Source organism: Triticum dicoccoides, chromosome 3B, assembly GCF_002162155.2.
Source record: "Triticum dicoccoides isolate Atlit2015 ecotype Zavitan chromosome 3B, WEW_v2.0, whole genome shotgun sequence".
NCBI classification, from domain to species: domain Eukaryota; kingdom Viridiplantae; phylum Streptophyta; class Magnoliopsida; order Poales; family Poaceae; genus Triticum; species Triticum dicoccoides.
In genome coordinates, this window is record NC_041385.1 from 109,033,450 (window position 1) to 109,059,693 (window position 26,244).

At 43.2% G+C, this 26,244-nt stretch overlaps 1 protein-coding gene across 1 annotated transcript; it reads left to right on the forward strand.

Annotated features, from left to right (window-relative positions):
- Nucleotides 1-22,764: 22,764 nt before the first annotated feature.
- Nucleotides 22,765-24,343, forward strand: LOC119275045 (NDR1/HIN1-like protein 6). Its single transcript, XM_037555819.1, has one exon. The coding sequence runs from the start codon at nt 22,990-22,992 to the stop codon at nt 23,875-23,877; it is 888 nt and encodes a 295-aa protein (XP_037411716.1). The 5' UTR covers nt 22,765-22,989; the 3' UTR covers nt 23,878-24,343.
- The last annotated feature ends 1,901 nt before the right edge of the window (nt 24,344-26,244 follow it).

Below are 26,244 nucleotides of genomic sequence, written 5' to 3' on the forward strand. Positions count from 1 at the left end.
GTCTGTAGCAATCTGTAACCTTCAAATACTTATGGAACTCTAAAATTTCTACCAAAATAGGAAGTCCTGGGAAATTTATCTATTTATCTACAGCAAAAAAATCAACGGAAAATTGCGTTTCTGTGAATTACTAAAATTATTTCCGTGCGTGCAAAGTTTCTGTTTTTCAGCAAAATCAAATTAACTATCACCGTAGGTTATCCTATAGGTTCTTCTTGGCACAAACACTAATGAAAACATGAAAACACATCTAAACAGAAGCTAGATGAAATATTTATTGAATAACAGCAAGGAAAAATATTGGGTTGTTTCCCAACAAGTGCTTTTCTTTAAAGCCTTTTTAGCTAGGCATTGAGATTTCAATGATGCTCACATGAAAGACAAGAATTGAAGCACAAACAGAGCATAATAAAACATGTGACAAACACACTTAAGTCTAACATGCTTCCTATGCATAGGCATCTTGTAAGCAAACAAATTATCAAGGCAAGCAAAAACTAGCATATGCAAAGAAGAACAAAGAGATGATAGCAATCTCAACATGAAGAGAGGCAATTTAGTAACATGAAAATTTAAACAACCATATTTTCCTCTCTCATAATAATAACATGTAGGATCATAAACAAATTCAACAAAATATCTATCACATAAAATATTTTCAACAGGATCCACATGCATGCGAAGTTGACACTCTTCCAAAATAGTGGGATGAGCATTAACTAAAGTCATGACCTCTCCAAGCCCACTTTTATCTAAAATTTCATAAGATTGAACAAAATCCAAATATGTGGGATCTAAAGTTGACACTCTTCCAAACCCACTTTCAATAATATTGTAAACACTATTATCAATCTCATATTCATCATGGGGGTTAAATAAATTTTAAAGATCAAAAGAAGAATCAACCCAATCATGATCATTGCAACAAGTAGTAGACATAGCAAAACTAGCATCCCCAAGCTTAGGGTTTTGGATATTATTAGCACAATTGACATCAAGAGAATTCATAGTAACATCATTTCAATCATGCTTTTATTCAAAGAGTTATCGTGAATCTCTTCATAAATTTCTTCATCATAATTTTCAAATTCACGAATTTCAAGCAAAGCTTAATAAAGATAATCTACTGCACAAAACTCAATAGCAATTGGTTCATCATAATTGGATCTCTTAAAAATATTAGCAAGCGGATGAGGATCCATAGATCTTAGCTTCTTTGTTTAGCAATAAATAAACAACTATTCCAACTAAATGACCAAATGAGCCAAGTAAGACATCAAAGCAAATGAAAATACGAACAGAAGAAGGGCGAATAAAACGGCAAGGGTGAAGTGGGGGAGAGGAAAACGAGAGGAAAATGGCAAATAATATAATGCGGGGGAGATGAGTTTGTGATGGGTACTTGGTATGTCTTGACTTGAGCGAAGACCTCCCCGGCAACAGCGCCAGAAATCCTTCTTGCTACGTCTTGAGCTTGTGTTAGTTTTCCTTGAAGAGGAAAGGGAGATGCAGCAAAGTAGCGTAAGTATTTCCCTCAGTTTTTGAGAACCAAGGTATCAATCCAGTAGGAGGCTCCTCAAAAGTCCCACGCACCTACACAAACAAACAAGAACCTCGCAACCAACGCAATAAAGGGGTTGTCAATCCCTTCACGACCACTTGCGAAAGTGAGATCTGATAGAGATAATATGATAAGATAAATATTTTTGGTATTTTTATGATATAGATTGGAAAATAAAAGATGCAAATAAAAGTAGATGGAAAACTTATATGATAAAAGATAGACCGGGGGGCCATAGGTTTCACTAGTGGCTTCTCTTAAGATAGCATAAGTATTACGGTGGGTGAACAAATTACTGTCGTGCAATTGATAGAAAAGTGCATAGTTATGAGATTATCTAGGCATGATCATGTATATAGGCATCACGTCCGTGACAAGTAGATCAAAACGATTCTGCATCTACTACTATTACTCCACACATCGACCGACTCCTGCCTGCATCTAGAGTATTGAGTTCATAAAGAACAGAGTAACGCATTAAGAAAGATGACATGATGTAGAGGGATAAACTCATAAAATATGATATAAACCCCATCTTTTTATCCTCAATGGCAACAATACAATGCATGCCTTGCTGCCCCTGCTATCACTGGGAAAGGACACCGCAAGATTGATCCCAAAGCTAAGCACTTCTCCTATTGCAAGAAAGACCAATCTAGTAGGCCAAACCAAACTGATAATTCGAAGAGACTAGCAAAGATAACTTAATCACACATAAAAGAATTCAGAGGAGATTCAAATATTTCTCATAGATAAACTTGATCATAAACCCACAATTCATCAGATCTCGACAAACACACCGCAAAAAGAGTTACATCGAATAGATCTCCAAGAAGATCAAGGAGAACTTTGTATTGAGATTCAAAGAGAGAGAAGAAGCCATCTAGCTAATAACTATGGACCCAAAGGTCTGTGGTAAACTACTCACAACTCATCGGAGAGGCCTTGGAGATGATGTAGAGGCCCTCCGTGGTCGATTCCCCCTTCGACGGAGCGCCGGCGAAGGCTCCAAGATGGGATATCGCGGATACAGAAGGTTGCGGCGGTGGAAATAGTTTTTCATGGTGCTCCTGGATGTTTTCGGGGTCCGTGGATATATATAGGAGGAAGAAGTAGGTTGGTGGACGCTCGAGGGGCCCATGAGGGTGGGGCGCGCCCACCCCCAAGGGGCACGCCGGGCACCCTCGTGGCCGCCTCCTCTGTTGCTTGACGTCCACTCCAAGTCCCCTGGATCATGTTTGTTCCAAAAAGATCGCTCCAGAAGGTTTCATTCCGTTTGGACTCTTTGATATTCCTTTCCTTCGAAACAGTGAAATAGGCAAAAAAACAGCAATTTGGACTGGCCCTCCGGTTAGTAGGTTAGTCCCAAAAATGATATAAAAGTGTAGATTAAAGCCCATAAACATCCAAAACGGGTAATATAATAGCATGGAACAATCAAAATATATAGATACATTGGAGACGTATCAATCTTCATTATTAGAGCATTGTCCCAAGTGAGGAAAGGATGATGATGACTATGATTCCCCCACAAGTCGGGATGAGACTTCGGACTTTACAAAAAAATAAAAGAGTCCAAAGAAGCCCATATAAAAAAAGGGGCCAAAGAAGCCCACCAAATAAAAAAATATGAGAGAAAAGAGAGAAGGGACAATGCTACTATCTCTTTTGCACACTTGTGCTTTAAAGTAGCACCATGATCTTCATGATAGAGAGTCTCTATGTTGTCACTTTCATATACTAGTGGGAATTTTTCATTATAGAACTTGGCTGTATATTCCAATGATGGGCTTCCTCAAAATTCCCTAGGTCTTCGTAAGCAAGCAAGTTGGATGCACACCCACTTAGTTTCTTTTGTTGAGCTTTCATATATTTATAGCTCCAGTGCATCTGTTGCATGGCAATCCCTACTCACTCACGTTGATATCTATTAATGTGCATCTCGATAGCCCATTGATAAACCTAGTTAATGTGAGACTATCTTCTCCCTTTTTGTCTTCACAACCACCATATACCACATATAGTGCTATGTCCATGGCTTGCGCTCATGTATTGCGTAAGAGTTGAAAAAGCTGAAGCGCGTTAAAAAGTATGAACCAATTGCTTGGCTGAAACCGGGGTTGTGCATGATGGGAGTATTTTGTGTGATGAAAATGAAGCATGGCCTAACTATATGATATTGTAGGGATGAGCTTTCTTTGGCTATGCTATTTTGATAAGACATGATTATTTGTTAGTATGCTTCAAGTATTACTATTTTAATGTTTTATAAGCTTTTATCTTGAATCGTTTGGATCAGAACAATCATGCCACAATAAAGAAAATAACATTGAGAATTATGCGAGGTAGCATTCCGCATCAAAAAATTTGTTTTTATCATTTACCTACTTGAGGACGAGCAAGAATTAAGCTTGGGGATGCTTGATACGTCTCCAACGTATCTATAATTTTTTATTGTTCCATGCTATTATATTACCCGTTTTGGATGTTTATGGGCTTTACTTTACACTTTTATATCATTTTTGGGACTAACCTACTAACCGGAGGCCCAACCCGAATTGCTGTTTATTTTGCCTATTTCAATGTTTCAAAGGAAAGGAATATCAAATGGAGTCCAAACGGAATGAAACCTTCGGGAGCGATCTTTTTGGAACAAACGCAATCCGGGAAACTTGGAGTGGATGTCAAGAAGTAACCGAGGCAGCCACAAGGGTGCCCGGCGCACCCCCCACCCTCGTGGGCCCCTCGTGGCTCCCCTGACCTACCTCCTTCGCCTATATATATCTACATACCCCGAAAACATCCAAGAGCACCACGAAAACCTAATTCCACCGCCGCAACCTTCTGTATCCGTGAGATCCCATCTTGGAGCCTTCGCCGGCGCTCCGCCGGAAGGGGAATCGACCAGGGAGGGCCTCTACATCATCTCCAAGGCCTCTCCGATGAGTTGTGAGTAGTTTACCATAGACCTTCGGGTCCATAGTTATTAGCTAGATGGCTTCTTCTCTCTCTTTGAATCTCAATACCAAGTTCTCCTAGATCTTCTTGGAGATCTATTTGATGTAACTCTTTTTGAAGTGTGTTTGTCGAGATCCAATGAATTGTGGGTTTATGATCAAGTTTATCTATGAGAAATATTTGAAACTCCTCTGAATTCTTTTATGTGTGATTGGTTATCTTTGCAAGTCTCTTTGAATTATCAGTTTGGTTTGGCCTACTAGATTGATCTTTCTTGCAATGGGAGAAGTGCTTAGCTTTGGGTTCAATCTTGCGGTGTCCTTTCCCAGTGACATCAGGGGCAACAAGGCACGTATTGTATTGTTGCCATCGAGGATAAAAAGATGGGGTTTATGTCATATTGCATGAGTTTATCCCTCTACATCATGTCATATTTCTTAATGCGTTACTCTGTTCTTCATGAACTTAATACTCTAGATGTAGGCAGGAGTCGGTTGATGTGTGGAGTAATAGTAGTAGATGCAGAATCGTTTAGATCTAATTGTCCCGGACCTGATGCCTATATACATGATCATGCCTAGATAATCTCATAACTATGCGCTTTTCTATCAATTGCTCGACAGTAATTTGTTCACCCACCGTAATACTTATGCTATCTTGAGAGAAGCCACTAGTGAAACCTATGGCCCTGGGGTCTATCTTTTATCATATAAGTTTTCCATCTACCTTTATTTGCATCTTTTATTTTCCAATCTATATCCTAAAAATACCAAAAATATTTATCTTATCTTATTATCTCTATCAGATCTCACTTTCACAAGTCACCGTGAAGGGGTTGACAACCCCTCTATCGCGTTGGTTGCGAGGTTCTTGTTTGTTTGTGTAGGTGCGTGGGACTTTTGAGGAGCCTCCTACTAGATTGATACCTTGGTTCTCAAAAACTGAGGGAAATACTTACGCTACTTTGTTGCATCACCCTTTCCTCTTCAAGGGAAAAACCAACGCATGCTCAAGATGTATCAACTATCACTCGGCGTAAAATCTCCTATGCAGTCAATCGTGTGTGTCAGTATCTTCATTCTCCTCAGACTTCAAATTGGTCGGCCATGAAGCATATTCTTTGCTATGTCTGTCTTACTGCCTCGTATTGTTTGTGCTACCTCTTGAGCACTGCGTTGGTTTTCCCTTGAAGAGGAAAGGGTGATGCAGCAAAGTAGCGTAAGTATTTCCCTCAGTTTTTGAGAACCAAGATACCAATCCAGTTGGAGCCTCCTCAAAAGTCCCACGCACCTACACAAACAATCAAGAACCTCGCAACCAACACGATAAAGGGGTTGTCAATCCCTTCATGGTAACTTGCAAAAGTGAGATCTGATAGAGATAATGTGATAAGATAAATACTTTTGGTATTTTTATGATATAGATTGGAAAGTAAAAGATGCAAATAAAAGTAGATTGAAAACTTATATGATAAAAGATAGACCCGGGGGCCATAGGTTTCACTAGTGGCTTCTCTCAAGATAGCATAAGTATTACTGTGGGTGAACAAATTACTGTCGAGCAATTGATAGAAAAGTGCATAGTTATGAGATTATCTAGGCATGATCATGTATATAGGCATCACGTCCGCAACAAGTAGATCGAAATTATTCTGCATCTACTACTATTACTCCACACATCGCCCGACTCCTGCCTGCTTCTAGAGTATTAAGCTCATAAGAACAGAGTAACGCATTAAGAAAGATGACATGATGTAGAGGGATAAACTCATGCAATATGATATGAACCCCATCTTTTTATCCTCGATGGCAACAATACAATACGTGCCTTGCTGCCCCTGCTGTCACTGGGAAGGGACACCACAAGATTGAACCCAAAGCTAAGCACTTCTCCCATTGCAAGAAAGATCAATCTAGTAGGCCAAACCAAACTGATAATTCGAAGAGACTTGCAAAGATAACCAATCACACATAAAAGAATTCAGAGGAGATTCAAATACTTTTCATAGATAAACTTGATCATAACCCACAATTCATCGGATCTCAAAAACACACCACAAAAAGAGTTACATCGAATAGATCTCCAAGAATATCAAGGAAAACTTTGTATTGAGATTCAAAGAGAGATAAGAAGCCACCTAGCTAATAACTATGGACCCGAAGGTCTGTGGTAAACTACTCACAACTCATCGGAGAGGCCTTGGAGATGATGTAGAGGCCCTCCGTGGTCGATTCCCCCTCCGACGGAGCGCCAGCGAAGGCTCCAAGATGGGATCTCGCGGATATAGAAGGTTGCGGAGGTGGAATTAGGTTTTTGTGGTGCTCCTGGATGTTTTTGGGGTACGTGGATATATATATGAGGAAGAAGTAGGTCAGTGAGGCCTCGAGGGGCCCACAATGGTGGGGGCGTGCCCACCCCCCTAGGGCGCGCCGGGCACCCTCGTGGCCGCCTTGTTCGCTTCTTAACGTCCACTCCAAGTCTCCTGGGTTGCGTTTGTTCCAAAAAGATTGCTCCCGAAGGTTTCATTCCATTTGGACTCCGTTTGATATTCCTTTTCTTCGAAACACTGAAATAGGCAAAAAAAACAGCAATTCGGGCTGGGCCTCCGGTTAGTAGGTTAGTCCCAAAAATGATATAAAAGTGTAAACTAAAGCCCATAAACATCCAAAACAGGTAATATAATAGCATGGAACAATCAAAAATTATAGATACGTTGGAGATGTATCAAGCATCCCCAAGCTTAATTCCTGCTCGTCCTCGATTAGGTAAATGATAAAAACAGAATTTTTGATGTGGAATGCTACCTAGCATAATTCTCAATGTAATTTTCTTTATTGTGGCATGAATGTTCAGATCCAAATGATTCAAAATAAAAGTTCATATTGACATAAAAACAATAATACTTCAAGCATACTTAACAAAGCAATCATGTCTTCTCAAAATAACATGGCTAACGAAAGTTATCCCTACAAAATCATATAGTCTGGCTATGCTCTATCTTCATCACACAAAGTATTTAATCATGCACAACCCCGATGACAATCCAAGCAATTGTTTCATACTTTAGTACTCTCAAACTTCTTCAACTTTCACGCAATACATGAGCGTGAGCCATGGACATAGCATTATATGTGGAATAGAATGGTGGTTGTGGAGAAGACAAAAAAGAAGAAGATAGTCTCACATCAACTAGGCGTATCAACGGGCTATGGAGATGCCCATTAATAGATATCAATGTGAGTGAGTAGGGATTGCCATGCAACGGATGCACTAGAGCTATAAATGTATGAAAGATCAACAAAAGAAACTAAGTGGGTGTGCATCCAACTCGCTTGCTCACGAAGAGCTAGGGCATTTTGAGGAAGCCCATCATTGGAATATAAACGCCAAGTTCTGTAATGAAAAATTCCCACTAGTATATGAAAGTGACAACATAGGAGACTCTCTATCACGAAGATCATGGTGCTACTTTGAAGCACAGGTGTGGTAAAAGGATAGTAGCATTGTCCCTTCTCTCTTTTTCTCTCATTTTTTTGTTTGGCCTTTCTTTCTTTTACTTGGCCTTTCTCTTTTTTTTATAAAGTCCGAAGTCTCATCCCGATTTGTGGGGGAATCATAGTCTCCATAATCCTTTCCTCACTTGGGACAATGCTCTAATAATGAAGATCATCACACTTTTAGTTACTTACAACTCAAGATTACAACTCGATACTTAGAACAAAATATGACTCTATACGAATGCCTCTGGCGGTGTACCGGGATATGCAATGAATCAAGAGTGACATGTATGGAAGAATTATCAAGGTGGCTTTGCCACAAATACGATGTCAACTACATGATCATGCAAAGAGCAATATGACAATGATGATGCGTGTCATAGTAAACGGAACGGTGGAAAGTTGCATGGCAATATATCTTGGAATGGCTATGGAAATGCCATAATAGGTAGGTATGGTGGCTGTTTTGAGGAAGGTATATGGTGGGTGTATGGTACCGGCGAAAGTTGCGCGGCACAAGAGAGGCTATCAATGGTGGAAGGGTGAGAGTGCGTATAATACATAGACTCAGCATTAGTCATAAAGAACTCATATACTTATTGCAAAAATCTACAAGTCATTGAAAACAAAGTACTACACGCATTCTCCTAGGGGGGTAGATTGGTAGGAAAAGACCATCGCTCGTCCCCGACCGCCACTCATAAGGAAGACAATCAATAAATAAATTATGCTCCAACTTCATCACAAAGCGGTTCACCATACGTGCATGCTACGGGAATCACAAACTTCAACGCAAGTATTCCTCAAATTCATAATTAATCCACTAGCATGACTCTAATATCACCATCCTCATATCTCAAAACAATTATCAGGCATCAAATTGATCATAGCATCCAATTCACTTTTTATGATAGTTATTATACCCAACTTGGATGCCCATCATTCTAGGACCAATTTTATAACCATAGCAAATACCATGCTGTTCTATAAGACTCTCAAAATAATATAAGTGAAGCATGAGATATTAACAATTTCTACAAAATTAAACCACCGTCGTGCTCTAAAAGATATAAGTGAGGCACTAGAGCAAAAATTATCTAGCTCAAAAGATATAAGTGAAGCACATAAAGTATTCTAATAAATTCCAAATCATGTGGTTTCTCCCAAAAGGTGTGTACAGCAAGGATGATTGTGGTAATCTAAAAAGCAAAGACTCATATCATACAAGACTCTCCAAGCAAAACACATATCATGTGGCGAATAAAAATATAGCTCCAAGTAAAGTTACCAATAGACGAAGATGAAAGAGGGGATGCCTTCCGGGGCATCCCCAAGCTTAGGATTTTGGTTGTCCTTGAATATATTGGGGTGCCATGGGCATCCCCAAGCTTAGGCTCTTGCCGCTCCTTATTCCATAGTCCATCAAATCTTTACCCAAAACTTGAAAACTTCACAACACAAAACTCAACAGGAAATCTCATAAGCTCCGTTAGTGCAAGAAAGGAAAACCACCATATAAGGTACTGTAATGAACTCATTATTTATTTATATTGGTGTTAAACCTACTGTATTCCAACTTATCTATGGTTCATACCCCCCGATACTAGCCATAGATGCATCAAAATAAGCAAACAACACACGAAAAACAGAATCTGTCAAAAATAGAACAGTCTGTAGAAATCTGTAAATTTCGAATACTTCTGAAACTCTAAGTCTCCTATCAAAATAGGTAGTCCTGGGAAATTTGTCTAATGATCTACGGCAAAAAGAATCAACGCAAAATCACGTTTCTGTGATTTATTAAAATTATTGTTATGCGCGCAAAAGTTTCTGTTTTTCAGCAGAATCAAATTAACTATTACCATAGGTTATCCTATAGGTTCTACTTGGCACAAACACTAATTAAAACATAAAACCACATCTAAACATAGGCTAGATGAAATATTTGTTGGGGAACGTAGCAGAAATTCAAAATTTTCCTACGTGTCACCAAGATCTATCTATGGAGAAACCAGCAACGAGGGGAAAGAGTGCATCTACATACCCTTGTAGATCGCTAAGCGGAAGCATTCAAGTGAACGGGGTTGATGGAGTCGTACTCGTCGTGATTCAAATCACCGATGATCAAGTGCCGAACGCACGGCACCTCCGCGTTCAACACACGTACAGCCCGGTGACGTCTCCCGCGCCTTGATCCAACAAGGAGAGAGGGAGAGGTTGAGGAAGACTCCATCCAGCAGCAGCACAACGGCGTGGTGGTGGTGGAGGAGCGTGGCAATCCCGCAGGGCTTCGCCAAGCACCATGGGAGAGGAGGAGGAGGAGAGGCAGGGCTGCACCAACGAGAGGAGAAGTTCTCATGTGTTATGGGCAGCCCCAGGCCTCTATTTATATAGGGGAGAAGGGGGCTGCGCCCCCTTTAGGGTTTCCCACCCCAAGGGGTGCGGCCAGCCCTAGATGGGACTTGGGGAGGCGGCCAAGAGGGGGAGAGAGGGGAGGCGCACACTAGGTGGGCCTTAAGGCCCATCTGGACTAGGGTTTGCCCCCTCCCACTCTCTCTTGCGCCTTGGACCCCTTGTGGGGGGCGCACCAGCCCACCTAGGGGCTGGTCCCCTCCCACACTTGGCCCACGCAGCCTTCTGGGGCAGGTGGCCCCACTTGGTGGACCCCCGGGACCCTCCCGGTGGTCCCGGTACAATACCGATATCGCCCGAAACCTTTCCGGTGACCAAAACAGGACTTCCCATATATAAATCTTTACCTCCGGACCATTCCGGAACTCCTCGTGACGTCCGGGATCTCATCCGGGACTCCGAACAACATTCGGTAACCACATACAAGCTTCCTTTATAACCCTAGCGTCATCGAACCTTAAGTGTGTAGACCCTACGGGTTCGGGAGACATGCAGACATGACCGAGACGTTCTCCGGTCAATAACCAACAGCGGGATCTGGATACCCATGTTGGCTCCCACATGTTCCACGATGATCTCATCGGATGAACCACGATGTCAAGGACTCAATCGATCCCATATACAATTCCCTTTGTCTAGCGGTATTTTACTTGCCCGAGATTCGATCGTCGGTATCCAATACCTTGTTCAATCTCGTTACCGGCAAGTCACTTTACTCGTTCCGTAACACATCATCCCGTGATCAACTCCTTGGTCACATTGCGCATATGATGATGTCCTACCGAGTGGGCCCAGAGATACCTCTCCGTTTACACGGAGTGACAAATCCCAGTCTCGATCCGCATAAAACAATAGATACTTTCGGAGATACCTGTAGTGCACCTTTATAGTCACCCAGTTACGTTGTGACGTTTGATACACCCAAAGCACTCCTACAGTATCCAGGAGTTACACGATCTCATGGTCAAAGGAAGAGATACTTGACATTGGCAAAGCTCTAGCAAACGAACTACACGATCTTTTGTGCTAGTCTTAGGATTGGGTCTTGTCCATCACATCATTCTCCTAATGATGTGATCCCGTTATCAACGACATCCAATGTCCATAGCCAGGAAACCATGACTATCTGTTGATCACAACGAGCTAGTCAACTAGAGGCTCACTAGGGACATATTGTGGTCTATGTATTCACACGTGTATTACGATTTCCGGATAATACAGTTATAGCATGAATAAAAGACTATTATCATGAACAAAGAAATATAATAATAACACTTTTATTATTGCCTCTAGGGCATATTTCCAACAGTCTCCCACTTGCACTAGAGTCAATAATCTAGTTCACATCGCCATGTGATTAACACTCACAGGTCACATCGCCATGTGACCAACATCCAAAGAGTTTACTAGTGTCACTAAACTAGTTCACATCATCATGTGATTAAGACTCAATGAGTTCTGGGGTTTGATCATGTTTTGCTTGCAAGAGAGGTTTTAGTCAACGGGTCTGAACCTTTCAGATCCGTGTGTGCTTTACAAATCTTTATGTCATCTCCTAGATGTAGCTACCTCGTTCTATTTGGAGCCATTCCAAATAACTGTTCCACTTGGAGCTATTCTAAATTGTTGCCCCATTATACGTATCCGGTATCTCTACTTAGAGCTATCCGGATAGGTGTTAAGCTTGCATTGACGTAACCTTTACGACGAACTCTTTTACCACCTCCATAATCGAGAAAATTCCTTAGTCCACTAGTTACTAAGGATAACTTTGACCGCTGTCTGTGATCCATTCTTGGATCACTCTTGTACCCCTTGACTAACTCATGGCAAGGCACACTTCAGGTGCGGTACACAGCATAGCATACTGTAGAGCCTATGTCTTAAGCATAGGGGACGACCTTCGTCCTTTCTCTCTATTCTGCCGTGGTCGAGCTTTAAGTCTTAACTTCGTACCTTACAACTCAGGCAAGAACTCCTTCTTTGACTGGTCCATCTTGAACACCTTCAAGATCATGTCAAGGTATGTGCTCATTTGAAAGTACCATTAAGCGTTTTGATCTATCCTTATAGATCTTGATGCTTAATGCTCAAGTAGCTTAATCCAGGCTTTCCAGAAATTCATTTCTGATCATCAATATGTCAACAACATATACTCATCAGAAATTCTATAGTGCTCCCACTCACTTCTTTGGAAATACAAGTTTCTCATAAACTTTGTATATACCAAAATCTTTGATCATCATCAAAGCATACATTCCAACTCCGAGATGCTCACTCCAGTCCTTAGAAGGATTGCTGGAGTTTTGCATACTTATTAGCATCTTTCGGGATTGACAAAACCTTCCGGTTGTATCACATACAACCTTTCCTCAAGAAAATCGTCGAGGAAACAATGTTTTGACATCCTATCTGCAAGATTTCATAAATAATGCAGTAATCGCTAATATAATTCCAACAGACTCTTAGCATCGCTACGAGTGAGAAAGTCTCACCGTAGTCAACTCCTTGAACTTGTCAGAAAACATCTTAACGACAAGTTGAGCTTTCTTAATGGTGACATTTACCATTATTGTCCGCCTTCCTTTTAAAATCCATATGTACCTAACAGCCTTACGACCATCAAGTAGTTCTTCCAAAGTCTACACTTCGTTTTCGTACATGGATCCTCTCTTGGATTTTATGGCCTTGAGCCATTTATCGGAATCCAGGCCCACCATCGCTTCTCCATAGCTCGTAGGTTCATTGTTGTCTAGCAACATGACTTCCAAGACAGGATTACGTACCACTCTGAAGTAGTACACATCCTTGTCATCCCACGAGGTTTGGGAGTGACTTGATCCGAAGTCTCATGATCAATATCATAAGCTTCCACTTCAATTGGTGTAGGTGACACAGGAACAACTTCCTGTGCCCTGCTACACACTGGTTGAAGTGATGGTTCAATAACCATATCAAGTCTCCACCATCCTCCCACTCAACTCTTTCGAGAGAAACCTTTCCTCGAGAAAGGACCCGATTCAAGAAACAATCCATATTGCTTTCGGATCTGAATTAGGAGGTATACCCAACTGTTTTGGGTGTCCTATGAAGATGCATTTTATCCGCTTTGGGTTCGAGCTTATCAATCCTGAAACTTTTTCACATAAGCGTCGCAGCCCCAAACATTTAAGAAACGACAACTTAGGTTTCTCTAAACCATAATTCATACGGTGTCATCTCAACGGAATTACGTGGTGCCCTATTTAAAGTGAATGTGGTTGTCTCTAATGCCTAACCCATGGAAATTAGTGGTAATTCGATAAGAGACATCATGGTATGCATCATATCCAATAGGGTGCAACTATGATGTTCGGACACACCATCATACTATGGTGTTCCAGGCGGTATTAATTGTGAAACAATTTCCACAATGTCGTAATTGTGTGCCAAAACTCGTAACTCAGATATTCATCTCTATGATCATATCATAGATATTTTTATCCTCTTATCACGACGATCTTCCAACTTCACACTGAAATTACTTGAACCTTTCAATAATTCAGACTCGTGATTCATCAAGTAAATATACTCAACATCTACTCAAATCATCTGTGAAGTAAGAACATAACGATATTCACTGCATGCCTCAGCACTCATTAGACTGCACACATCAAAATGTGTTACTTCCAACGAGTTGCTATCTTGTTCCACTTTACTAAAAGTGAGGCTTTTCAGTCATCTTGTCCATGTGGTATGATTTGCATATCTCAAGTGATTCAAAATCAAGTGAGTCCAAACGATCCATTTGCATGGAGCTTCTTCATGCATATATACCAATAGACATGGTTCGCATGTCTCAAACTTTTCAAAAATGAGTGAGTCCAAAGATCCATCAACATGGAGCTTCTTCATGCGTTTTATACCATTATGACTTACATGGCAGTGCCACAAGTAAGTGGTACTATCATTACTATCTTATATCTTTTGGCATGAAAATGTGTATCCCTACGATCAAGATTCAATAAACCATTCCTTTAGGTGCAAGAGCACTTATTCAGGTTTAATACTAATCTTGATGGTAGAGGGAGCTTGCGATGTTAGATCACATCAAACTTGGAAACACTTCCAACACATATCGTCAGCTCACCTTTAGCTAGTCTCCGTTTCATTCCGTAGCTTTTATTTCGAGTTACTAACACTTAGCAACCGAACCGGTATCTAATACCCTGGTGCTACTAGGAGTACTAGTAAAGTACACATTAACATAATGTATATCCAATATACTTCTATCGACCTTGCCAGCCTTCTCATCTACCAAGTATCTAGGGTAATCCTGCTCCAGTGGTTGTTCCCCTTATTACAGAAGCACTTAGTCTCGGGTTTGGGTTCAACCTCGGATTTCTTCATTGGTGCAGCAGCTGATTTGCCGTTTCATGAAGTATCCCTTCTTTCCCTTGCCCTTCTTGAAACTAGTGGTTTCATCAACCATCAACAATTGATGCTCCTTCTTGATTTCTACTTTCGCGATGTCAAACAACGCGAATACCTCAAGGATCATCATCTCTATCCTTGATATGTTATAGTTCATCACGAAGCTCTAGCAGCTTGGTGGCAATGACTTTGGGGAAACATCACTATCTCATCTGGAAGATCAACTCCCACTCGATTCAAGTGATTGTTGCACTCAGACAATATGAGCACAAGCTCAACGATTGAGCTTTTGTCCCTTAGTTTGCAGGCTAAGAAAATCGTCGGAGGTCTTATACCTCTTGACATGGGCACGAGCCTGAAATCCCAATTTCAGCCCTCAAAACATCTCATATGTTTCGCGATGTTTCAAAAACATCTTTGGTGCCTCAATTCTAAACCGTTTAACTGAACTATCACGTAGTTATCAAAACATGTATGTCAGATGTTCGCAACATCCACAGACAACGTTCGAGGTTCAACACACTGAGCAGTGCATTAAGGACATAAGCTATCTACTGTCCGCATAATCGCTACTTTCAACTTTCAACTATATTTTCTCTAGGAACATATCTAAACAGTGGAATTAAAGTGCGAGCTACGACATAATTTGCAAAAACCTTTTGACTATGTTCAGGATAATTAAGTTCATCTTATGAACTCCCACTCAGATAGACATCCCTCTGGTCATCTAAGTGATTACATGATCCGAGTCAACTAGGCCGTGTCCGATCATCACGTGAGACGGACTAGTCATCATCGGTGAACATTTTCATGTTGATCGTATCTGCTATACGACTCATGCTCGACCTTTCGGTCTCCGTGTTCCGAGGCCATGTCTGTACATGCTAGGCTCGTCAAGTTAACCCTAAGTGTTTTCGCTGTGTAAAAACTGTCTTACACCCGTTGTATGTGAACGTAAGAATCCATCACACCCGATCATCACGTGGTGCTTAGAAGCGACGAACTGTAGCAACGGTGCACAGTTAGGGGAGAACACTTCTTGAAATTTTGTAAGGGATCATCTTATTTACTACCGTCGTCCTAAGTAAACAAGATGCATAAACATAATAAACATCACATGCAATTATATAGTTGTGACATGATATGGCCAATATCATATAGCTCCATTGATCTCCATCTTCGGGGCTCCATGATCATCTTGTCACCAGCATGACACCATGATCTCCATCATCATGATCTCCATCATCGTGTCTTCATGAAGTTGTCACGCCAACGACTACTTCTACTTCTATGGCTAACGCGTTTAGCAATAAAGTAAAGTAATTTACATGGCGTTGTTCAATGACACGCAGGTCATACAATAAATAAAGACAACTCCTATGGCTCCTGCCGGTTGTCATACTCATCGACATGCAAGTCGTGAATCCTATTACAAGAACATGATCAATCTCATACATCACATATTATTCACCACATTCTTGTTGGACATATCACATCACAAAGCATACCCTGCAAAAACAAGTTAGACGTCCTCTAATTGTTGTTTGCATGTTTTACGTGGATGCTATGGGTTTCTAGCAAGAACGTTTCTTACCTACGCAAAACCACAACGTGATATGCCAATTGCTATTTACCCTTCATAAGGACCCTTTTCATCGAATCCGTTCCGACTAAAGTGGGAGAGACTGGCACCCGCTAGCCACCTTATGCACCAAGTGCATGTCAATCGGTGGAACCTGTCTCACGTAAGAGTACGTGTAAGGTCGGTCCGGGCCGCTTCATCCCACAATACCGTCGAAACAAGATTGGACTAGTAACGGTAAGCATATTGAACAAAATCAACGCCCACAACTACTTTGTGTTCTTCTCATGCAAAGAATCTACGCAATAGACCTAGCTCATGATGCCACTGTTGGGGAACGTAGCAGAAATTCAAAATTTTCCTACGTGTCACCAAGATCTATCTATGGAGAAACCAGCAACGAGGGGAAGGAGAGTGCATCTACATACCCTTGTAGATCGCTAAGCGGAAGCGTTCAAGTGAACGGGGTTGATGGAGTCGTACTCGTCGTGATTCAAATCACCGATGATCAAGTGCCGAACGCACGGCACCTCCGCGTTCAACACACATACAGCCCGGTGACGTCTCCCGCGCCTTGATCCGGCAAGGAGAGAGGGAGAGGTTGAGGAAGACTCCATCCAGCAGCAGCACAACGGCGTGGTGGTGGTGGAGGAGCGTGGCAATCCCGCAGGGCTTCGCCAAGCACCATGGGAGAGGAGGAGGAGGAGAGGCAGGGCTGCACCAACGAGAGGAGAAGTTCTCATGTGTTATGGGCAGCCCCAGGCCTCTATTTATATAGGGGAGAAGGGGGCTGCGCCCCCTTTAGGGTTTCCCACCCCAAGGGGTGCGGCCAGCCCTAGATGGGACTTGGGGAGGCGGCCAAGAGGGGGAGAGAGGGGAGGCGCACACTAGGTGGGCCTTAAGGCCCATCTGGACTAGGGTTTGCCCCCTCCCACTCTCTCTTGCGCCTTGGACCCCTTGTGGGGGGCGCACCAGCCCACCTAGGGGCTGGTCCCCTCCCACACTTGGCCCACGCAGCCTTCTGGGGCAGGTGGCCCCACTTGGTGGACCCCCGGGACCCTCCCGGTGGTCCCGGTACAATACCGATATCGCCCGAAACTTTTCCGGTGACCAAAACAGGACTTCCCATATATAAATCTTTACCTCCGGACCATTCCGGAACTCCTCGTGACGTCCGGGATCTCATCCGGGACTCCGAACAACATTCGGTAACCACATACAAGCTTCGTTTATAACCCTAGCATCATCGAACCTTAAGTGTGTAGACCCTATGGGTTCGGGAGACATGCGGACATGACCGAGACGTTCTCCGGTCAATAACCAACAGCGGGATCTGGATACCCATGATGGCTCCCACATGTTCCACGATGATCTCATCGGATGAACCACGATGTCAAGGACTTAATCAATCCCGTATTCAATTCCCTTTGTCTATCGGTATGTTACTTGCCCGAGACTCGATCGTGGGTATCCAATACCTTGTTCAATCTCGTTACCGGCAAGTCACTTTACTCGTTCCGTAACACATCATCCCGTGATCAACTCCTTGGTCACATTGCGCATATGATGATGTCCTACCGAGTGGGCCCAGAGATACCTCTCCGTTTACACGGAGTGACAAATCCCAGTCTCGATCCGCATAAAACAATAGATACTTTCGGAGATACCTGTAGTGCACCTTTATAGTCACCCAGTTACGTTGTGACGTTTGATACACCCAAAGAACTCCTACGGTATCCAGGAGTTACACGCTCTCATGGTCGAAGGAAGAGATACTTGACATTGGCAAAGCTCTAGCAAATGAACTATACGATCTTTTGTGCTAGGCTTAGGATTGGGTCTTGTCCATCACATCATTCTCCTAATGATGTGATCCCGTTATCAACGACATCCAATGTCCATAGCCAGGAAACCATGACTATCTGTTGATCACAACGAGCTAGTCAACTAGAGGCTCACTAGGGACATATTGTGGTCTATGTATTCACACGTGTATTACGATTTCCGGATAATACAGTTATAGCATGAATAAAAGACTATTATCATGAACAAAGAAATATAATAATAACACTTTTATTATTGCCTCTAGGGCATATTTCCAACAATATTTATTACTAAACAGAAGCAAAAAGCAAGGAACCAAGATAAAATCGGGTTGCTTCCCAACAAGCGCTATCGTTTAATGCCCCTAGCTAGGCATAAAAGCGAGAATAGATCTAAGTATTGCCATCTTTGGTATTTGGGAAGAACAGAGAAAAATTCTTATCTATAGCATTTATCCTTCTATTTTGGGAAGCACATGGCCATTAATGGTGGAAGAAAGATTAAGCACATTACGGAAATTTGCATCTAAGCTAGCCTTCATCTCTTTGATATTTTTGTTTTGATAAAAGCATAAGAGAGTGGTGGATTCAACCTTATCATTCATGGGGTGCCCAAATATAGTTTTCATTTTTTTCATAAGTATCTATAGCATCCCCTTCAAGAAAACCTCCCTCAAAAATAGAATCTAGAACTTGCTTGAAAGAAGCGGGTAAGCCAACATAAAAGCTTTTTAAGTATATCTCAATTTGATATTGTGGCACATAGCTAGCCCGAATCCTCAATAACCTATCACAAGCATCTTTTAAAGACTCATCAAGTAAATAATGAAAAATTACGGAGTCATCTTCATCAAAATTATTCAAACTCTCATTGGTAACCCCGATAGGTCTTTCCATAGCATCATTATTTATGAGCTTAGAGAGGATAGAGGGACTATCCAAGGTACTAAAACCCTGGAAAGAACCCTTAGTTCTTTTTGATTCGGCCATGGCAACGAGAAGGCAAACAGTAAAGAGAGGGCGAACAAAATGGCAAGGGTGAAGTGGGGGAGAGGAAAACGAGAGGAAAATGGCAAATAATGTAATGCGAGGGAGATGAGTTTGCGATGGGTACTTGGTATGTCTTGACTTGAGCGAAGACCTCCCCGGCAACGGTGCCAGAAATCCTTCTTGCTACCTCTTGAGCACTGCGTTGGTTTTCCCTTGAAGAGGAAAGGGTGATGCAGCAAAGTAGAGTAAATATTTCTCTTAGTTTTTGAGAACCAAGGTATCAATCCAGTAGGGGGCTCCTCAAAAGTCTCACGCACCTACACAAACAAACAAAAACCTCGCAACCAACGCGATAAAGGGGTTGTCAATCCTTCACGGTAACTTGCAAAAGTGAGATCTGATAGAGATAATATGATAAGATAAATATTTTTGGTATTTTTATGATATAGATTGGAAAGTAAAAGATGCAAATAAAAGTAGATTGAAAACTTATATAATAAAAGATAGACTCGGGGGCCATAGGTTTCACTAGTGGCTTCTCTCAAGATAGCATAAGTATTATGGTGGGTGAAAAAATTACTATCGAGCAATTGATAGAAAAGTGCATAGTTATGAGATTATCTAGGCATGATCATGTATATAGGCATCACGTCCGCAACAAGTGGATCAAAACGATTCTGCATCTACTACTATTACTCCACACATCGACCGACTCCTGCCTGCATCTAGAGTATTAAGTTCATAAGAACAGAGTAACGCATTAAGAAAGATGACATGATGTAGAGGGATAAACTCATGCAATATGATATAAACCCCATCTTTTTATCCTTGATGGCAACAATATAATATGTGCCTTGCTGCCCCTGGTGTCACTGGTAAAGGACACCGCAAGATTGAACCCAAAGCTAAGCACTTCTCCCATTGCAAGAAAGATCAATCTAGTAGGCAAACCAAACTGATAATTCGAAGAGACTTGCAAAGCTAACCAACCACACATAAAAGAATTCAGAGGAGATTCAAATACTTTTCATAGATAAACTTGATCATAAACCCACAATTCATCGGATCTCGACAAACACACCGCAGAAAGAGTTACATCGAATAGATATCCAAGAAGATCAAGGAGAACTTTGTATTAAGATTCAAAGAGAGAGAAGAAGCCATCTAGCTAATAACTATGGACCCGAAGGTCTGTGGTAAACTACTCACAACTCATCTGAGAGACCTTGGAGATGATGTAGAGGCCCTCCATGGTCGATTCCCCCTCCGACGGAGCACCGACGAAGGCTCCAAGATGGGATCTCGCGGATACAGAAGGTTGTGGCGGTGGAATTAGGTTTTCGTGGTGCTCCTTGATGTTCTCGGGGTACGTGAATATATATAGGAGGAAGAAGTAGGTCGGTGGAGCCTCGAGGGTTCCACGAGGGTGGGGGCATGCCGGGCACCCTCGTGGCCGCCTCGTTCGCTTCTTGATGTCCACTCCAAGTCTCCTGGGTTTCGTTTGTTCCAAAAAGATCGCTCTCGAAGGTTTCATACCGTTTGGACTCCGTTTTATATTCCTTTTCTTCGAAACACTGAAATAGGCAAAAAAATAGCAATTCGGGCTGGGCCTCCGGTTAGTAGGTTAGTTCCAAAAATGATATAAAAGTGTAAAGTAAAGCCCATAAACATCCAAAACAGGTAATATAATAGCATGGAACAATCAAAAAATATAGATAGGTTGGAGACGTACCAGTTTGCTTCTTCAGCCTGCACTGCCTGGTGAGCTTTCAGCTTTCTCTGATGCATATTGGGCTAGGAGTCTTGATGGAAGGCGATCCACGGGGGGATATGCAGTCTTCTTTGGTCCCAATTTGGTCGCCTGGAATGCTTGCAAATAAAAACAGTGTCTCGCAGTAGTACTGAAGCTGAGTGCAAGGCGATTGCTAATGCCGCAACTGAGATCATATGGGTACAATCCTTATTGAGAGAACTGGGAGTCTCTCAAGCTCAACCACCGGTCCTTTGGTGTGACAACATCGGTGCTACATACCTGTCATCTAATCCAGTATTTCATGCTCGAACGAAACACATCGAAGTTGACTAATCGCTTTGTGAGGGAACGTGTTGCACAGAAACTACTTCATATCAAGTTCATCTCCTCTAAAGATCGACTTGCTGACATCTTCACGAAGCCTCTTCCGCAGCCACAGTTGTAGGTTGTAGGCGCAATCTTAACTTGCTTTGTACCTCAGGCCACAGTTAATATTGAGGGAGGTGTTAGACTATATAATACGTAGCATCTATACATGACTTGTATTCTATATTGTACACCCTAGTGTACCTCTTTATATATGAGATAGCCACACCCGTGTTATGGTGTCGAGCAGTTTCCCAATTACCACGTTTTACGTGGTCCAAGACACTACAATTCATCGAAATCGATGACGGCCGGCAACATCCATGTTACTGCGTAAGTGCTTACCGATATGTGATGTAGGCACGCCGTGACCGGGAATGACAGAAAGGAACGTGGCCATGGCCGGGACGATGAGAAACTGAAGAAAACTTTCGCCGAATTCTCGCCAGAGATGGTGAGGGAGGGAGGCGGGACTGCGGGACACGGGCGGCGGTGGGGCCGGGGCAACTGTGATGTGGGCAATGTCAACGAGAGACAACTCGTGTGCGGAAGAAAACAAGAGAGAGGGGGGGAGATGATTTATTAAGAGCCGGCGATGTCCGACTATATTTGAGTAGGAGAGGTGGGTTTAAATAGGTTCCGCTCAATTTTTTGAGGGATTAAAGGTTTTGAGGAAGTGCTAGGTGAAGCTTAATTCCTCAAACCGATATTCTTTAGGGAATTATAGCTTTTTAGGCAAGGGCCGGATATGCTCTAGCCTCTAACTACATTCAAACAATAATACACCTCTCTCATAAAATAAAATCAAGTTGCAGTTGAGAGTTGGATCCAAGATCGACCCCTGCCCAAGCCAAGCCCGGATCACATGTCTTCAATGAAGCAGCAGCATAAAAGTGTAACACACCCCCGGCGGGTCCCAATGTTCACAAATGCTACTGCTACCGTTCGTTCAAAAAAAAAAATCAGTTGCACTTAATTACAACAAAATGAGCTTGTTACTATTAAATCTCTGACGCTTTGCTAGTAGTAAATTTTGAGCAGGGAATTGCAGCTCTGGCTCAAGGTATTGGCTCGCTGAAACACAATTACTCCTAGCCTGTTGTACATAAGTTTTAGAGGGACAAATTAAAGTAGCCATCACTACTAGCTTTAGTACTGCTACAGCTCAAGGAGTAAATTAGCAGTTCGTGCCATTGCCAGGCTCGGTTTGCAGCTCATTTGAAATATTTAAAAAACTCCATACGTGAAATTAAGTTTGTGGGAAAATGTGTGAATACAAGTTCAAATTACCATCCACGTAATTTTCCCGGGAGAAAAACTAACTTGCCACAAGCGAGAATTACGGAGGCGACTTGCTTAATAAAAAAGGCAGAGGAAAGTGAGCGTCAGCTAGCTCAGCAGCAGCAGCCAGCAGCGGTAGCAAATGATTTGGTGAGGACGAACCATCCGTAAGGTGACCCGTCCCTTTTCCCTTACCTCACCTCACCTTCTCCTCCGCGTCTTCCTTCCTCTCGGCTTATAGATCTCCTCTCTCTCCGAGGACTCGCTCAGCAAGCGCACGGCCGGAACCCAGTCCAAGCACAGCTAGCCAGCGCCGCGCCAAGAGCCACCTCGTCCCCGGCCAGCGCGCGGCAATGTCTTCCAACGGCAAGCCCAATCCGCAGCCCCCCGCCGCCGCCGCGGCCACCAACGGCGCGGGCGCGGGCGGGCCGCCCAAGATGTACCAGCGCCCCATCTACCGCCCGCAGGGTCCCGCCAAGGGCCGCCGCGGGGGCCGCTCCTCCTGCCGCTTCAGCTGCTGCTGCTGCTTCTTCTGGGCCGTGCTCGTCGTGCTCCTCCTGGCCCTCGTCGCCGCCGTCGCCGGCGGCGGCTTCTACCTCCTCTACCGCCCCCACCGCCCGGCCTTCACCCTCTCCGTCGCGCGCGTCAACAAGCTCAGCCTCTCCAGCTCTGCCACGGCGCCCGCGCTCACCGACTCCATCGACTTCACGCTCACCGCCAAGAACCCCAACAAGAAGCTCGTCTACCTGTACGACGACTTCACCGTCACCGCCGCCACGGCCGCCAACGCCGTGCCGCTCGGGGAGGCGACTGTGCCGGGGTTCTTGCACGAGGCCAACAACATCACCGTCATCAAGGCCACCGTCACCGCGGCCGCGCTCGGGGTCGACCCCACCGCCGCCAGCTCCGACATCAAGAAGTCGGGCACCTTCGCCATCACTCTCGACCTGGAGACCAAGGCCGGCATCAAGGTGGGCGGGCTCAAGACCAAGAAGATCGGCATCCAGGTGCACTGCGACGGCATCAAGGTGGCCGCGCCCGCCCCGGCACCCGCGCCGGCGAAGAAGAAGGGGGTGAAGCTCACCGTCGCCAAGGCGCCGTCGAAGGCGCCAGCCGTCGTGGAGGCCCCGGAGCCGTCCGCGGCCGTCGACGACGCGACAACCTCGCCCCCGGCGGCGACCACCGTCGCGCGCGTGTGCCAGGTCAGGATCCGAGTCAAGATCTGGAAGTGGACCTTCTAGTAACGACGCAAACTCCCAGGGGGCACATTGCGAAAGCGAATCAAAGCCACTTTACTTTTCACCTGGGACGCGGCGGTGGGGCGTACGTAGTAGAGATCAACCGACGGTTGCTGTAAAAAATATCCCATTTGAATTTTACGAAATTTGGCGGGGGGAGGGGAGGAGTGATGTGAGGTTTGAGGTATTTGTTTATTATTTTTCCTTATTTTTCTACGTTTCTTTTTTTGTTGCGTTACCTTATTTTTTGCTAGTGCAATTACACCTTGGGGATTGTTCTGCTTAACTTTGTACGACTACATATCTATCTGAATTTGTAACTGTTTTTTTTTATCGGGGGGAATTTGTAATTGTTAGTGGCATGTATTACTAGTGTACTGTCAAACTATACTCTCCTTTATTTTCATGCTACAGCCCATGGTTTTGTATTCTTGACGGACAGTTTTGTAATAGTATGTATGATTATGCAGAGATACCGCGTGATTTTTTTCTTGAAAACGATCATAGATCCCTTGCTTAGGAATATATTCTGGTGCCCAAGGTTTCCTTTTGCCCAACTACAGTACTGATTTAACCACTCGGCAAGCGTGGTCAGCCATCTCATCTTTAAAAAAAAAAGTACAGTACTGATTTTGTACGCGAGCGGTGTTGAATTACAGGAAGTGAGAAGTTCTGAAAAAAAAGAAATGAACAAGTTGTGAGGATTTGCGCCGTGAGGCGGAAGCTGTTGAAGGGCAAAAGAGTCATTCGTTATTAAAAAAGGGTTTTCTTTTGTGCTTAAGCACGATGATGGGGGTCGTTTACCGGGATCGGTGAATGCTTAGTTTAAAGGTCAACACAAATCATTAAAGCGCGCTGCATCTTTTCCCAACACGCGACCATGGAAAAGGAGGAGGAAATTTACGTGCCGTACTCACGAGATGTGTCAAACAGTAGACGCCACCGCTATTGTTAAAGCTGGGTGACCGTGCAGCCATGAAGAAGCATCTTTGGTCTGCAGTCTAATCATCCGGTGCTAATGGTGGTAGTGGAGTACATTATTACTAGTGCTACGTTCTCTCTCTTTTTTGTATCAGATCGCTTCTTTATTAACTTGTGATAAGAGTTAGTACTACATGGTTTAACAAGAAGGGAGTACATCTACCATCCATTCAAAGCAAAACGAGCCCATAGCCACCTAGCGAACTCATGGGCAACAACAAATAGCTCCTTTTCTTTTGCGAGAAAAACAACAAATAGCTTCTACGGGACAATGCTTGAATATCGTGCATCACTATACCTTCTAGACCCCCTTGCTTCCTGATTCTAAAATGGTAAGTGATTTGCATCTTCAGGCCCTCGATTACATTAGTATGTCTATTAGCCTAGACCACACAACATGAAAGGAGTGAGCACAGGTCGAGCCCATTCCATCATGCCTCGGTTTTTCATCCATGTTGCCAATCCCTGATATAGTAATATGATGGTCGCACCGACAAACACCCATTTTGTTAAAGCTCTAGGCAATAAGATCCATCATCTCATGTTGCAATAAAAAATGGCAACGATTTCTCTTGAGTCAACATGCCAAAACGTGTGTTCATCCTAGTGTCCGGTAGAAAAATCAATGAGATCACTGACCTTGGAGAGCAACTGTCCCACACGACCAAGGCCGTCTCCAGAAATTTGGGGCTCCGGGCGAAAACCAAAATGTGGCCCAAAATTTCGAACAATTCACATAACATAAATAGTATTAGTATGCGTACATCATGCTCTCAATTTATTATATAATTTCGAGTCTGTTTTATTTGGACCTTATTTAGGCATATAGCAAACACTAATGTTAAAAAGGTAAAGGGATTGCAAAGCAATGAACAGACCTCATGTTCTACCAAATAGGAGCATCTGCCTAATATTTCTTGAAATAAAATCTTCACATCTTACGCTCTTCAGAACCATATTCATGCTTCCTAATTCTAGTAGACATGGTGAAGATTCAGAAACAAAACCTAACAAATTATAAGTGACCATTGATCAAACATAATCTAATTAGTTTCTAATAGTGTCGATAGCTAGATGACTAGATCATTCAAATACAAAGAAAATGAATTGAAAAAAGAACCTTGCTTTTGGAGATTAGAACATAGTTCGTAGTTTGGCCTGATGTGTTCCTCAATCCTGATTGAAGCAACCAACGGATCCTCCATCCATACTGTTGCATCTTCACGCAGCAAGACGATCGGCAATGGATTGGATCGGAGGTGACTACGCTGGCGCTGGCACGACTTCTAGGGCCGCGCGTAGGGCGAGGGTTTGGTGCTTCGTCAATCTCGGATCGCCGGTCGCGAGACCGAGACGGCAGTTCGGTCTAGCGATCTGTATCCAGTGTTT

Bases quoted from the DNA above. Each gene is read 5' to 3' on its own strand.
- LOC119275045 (XM_037555819.1), top strand. From the start codon at position 22,990: ATGTCTTCCAACGGCAAGCCCAATCCGCAGCCCCCCGCCGCCGCCGCG.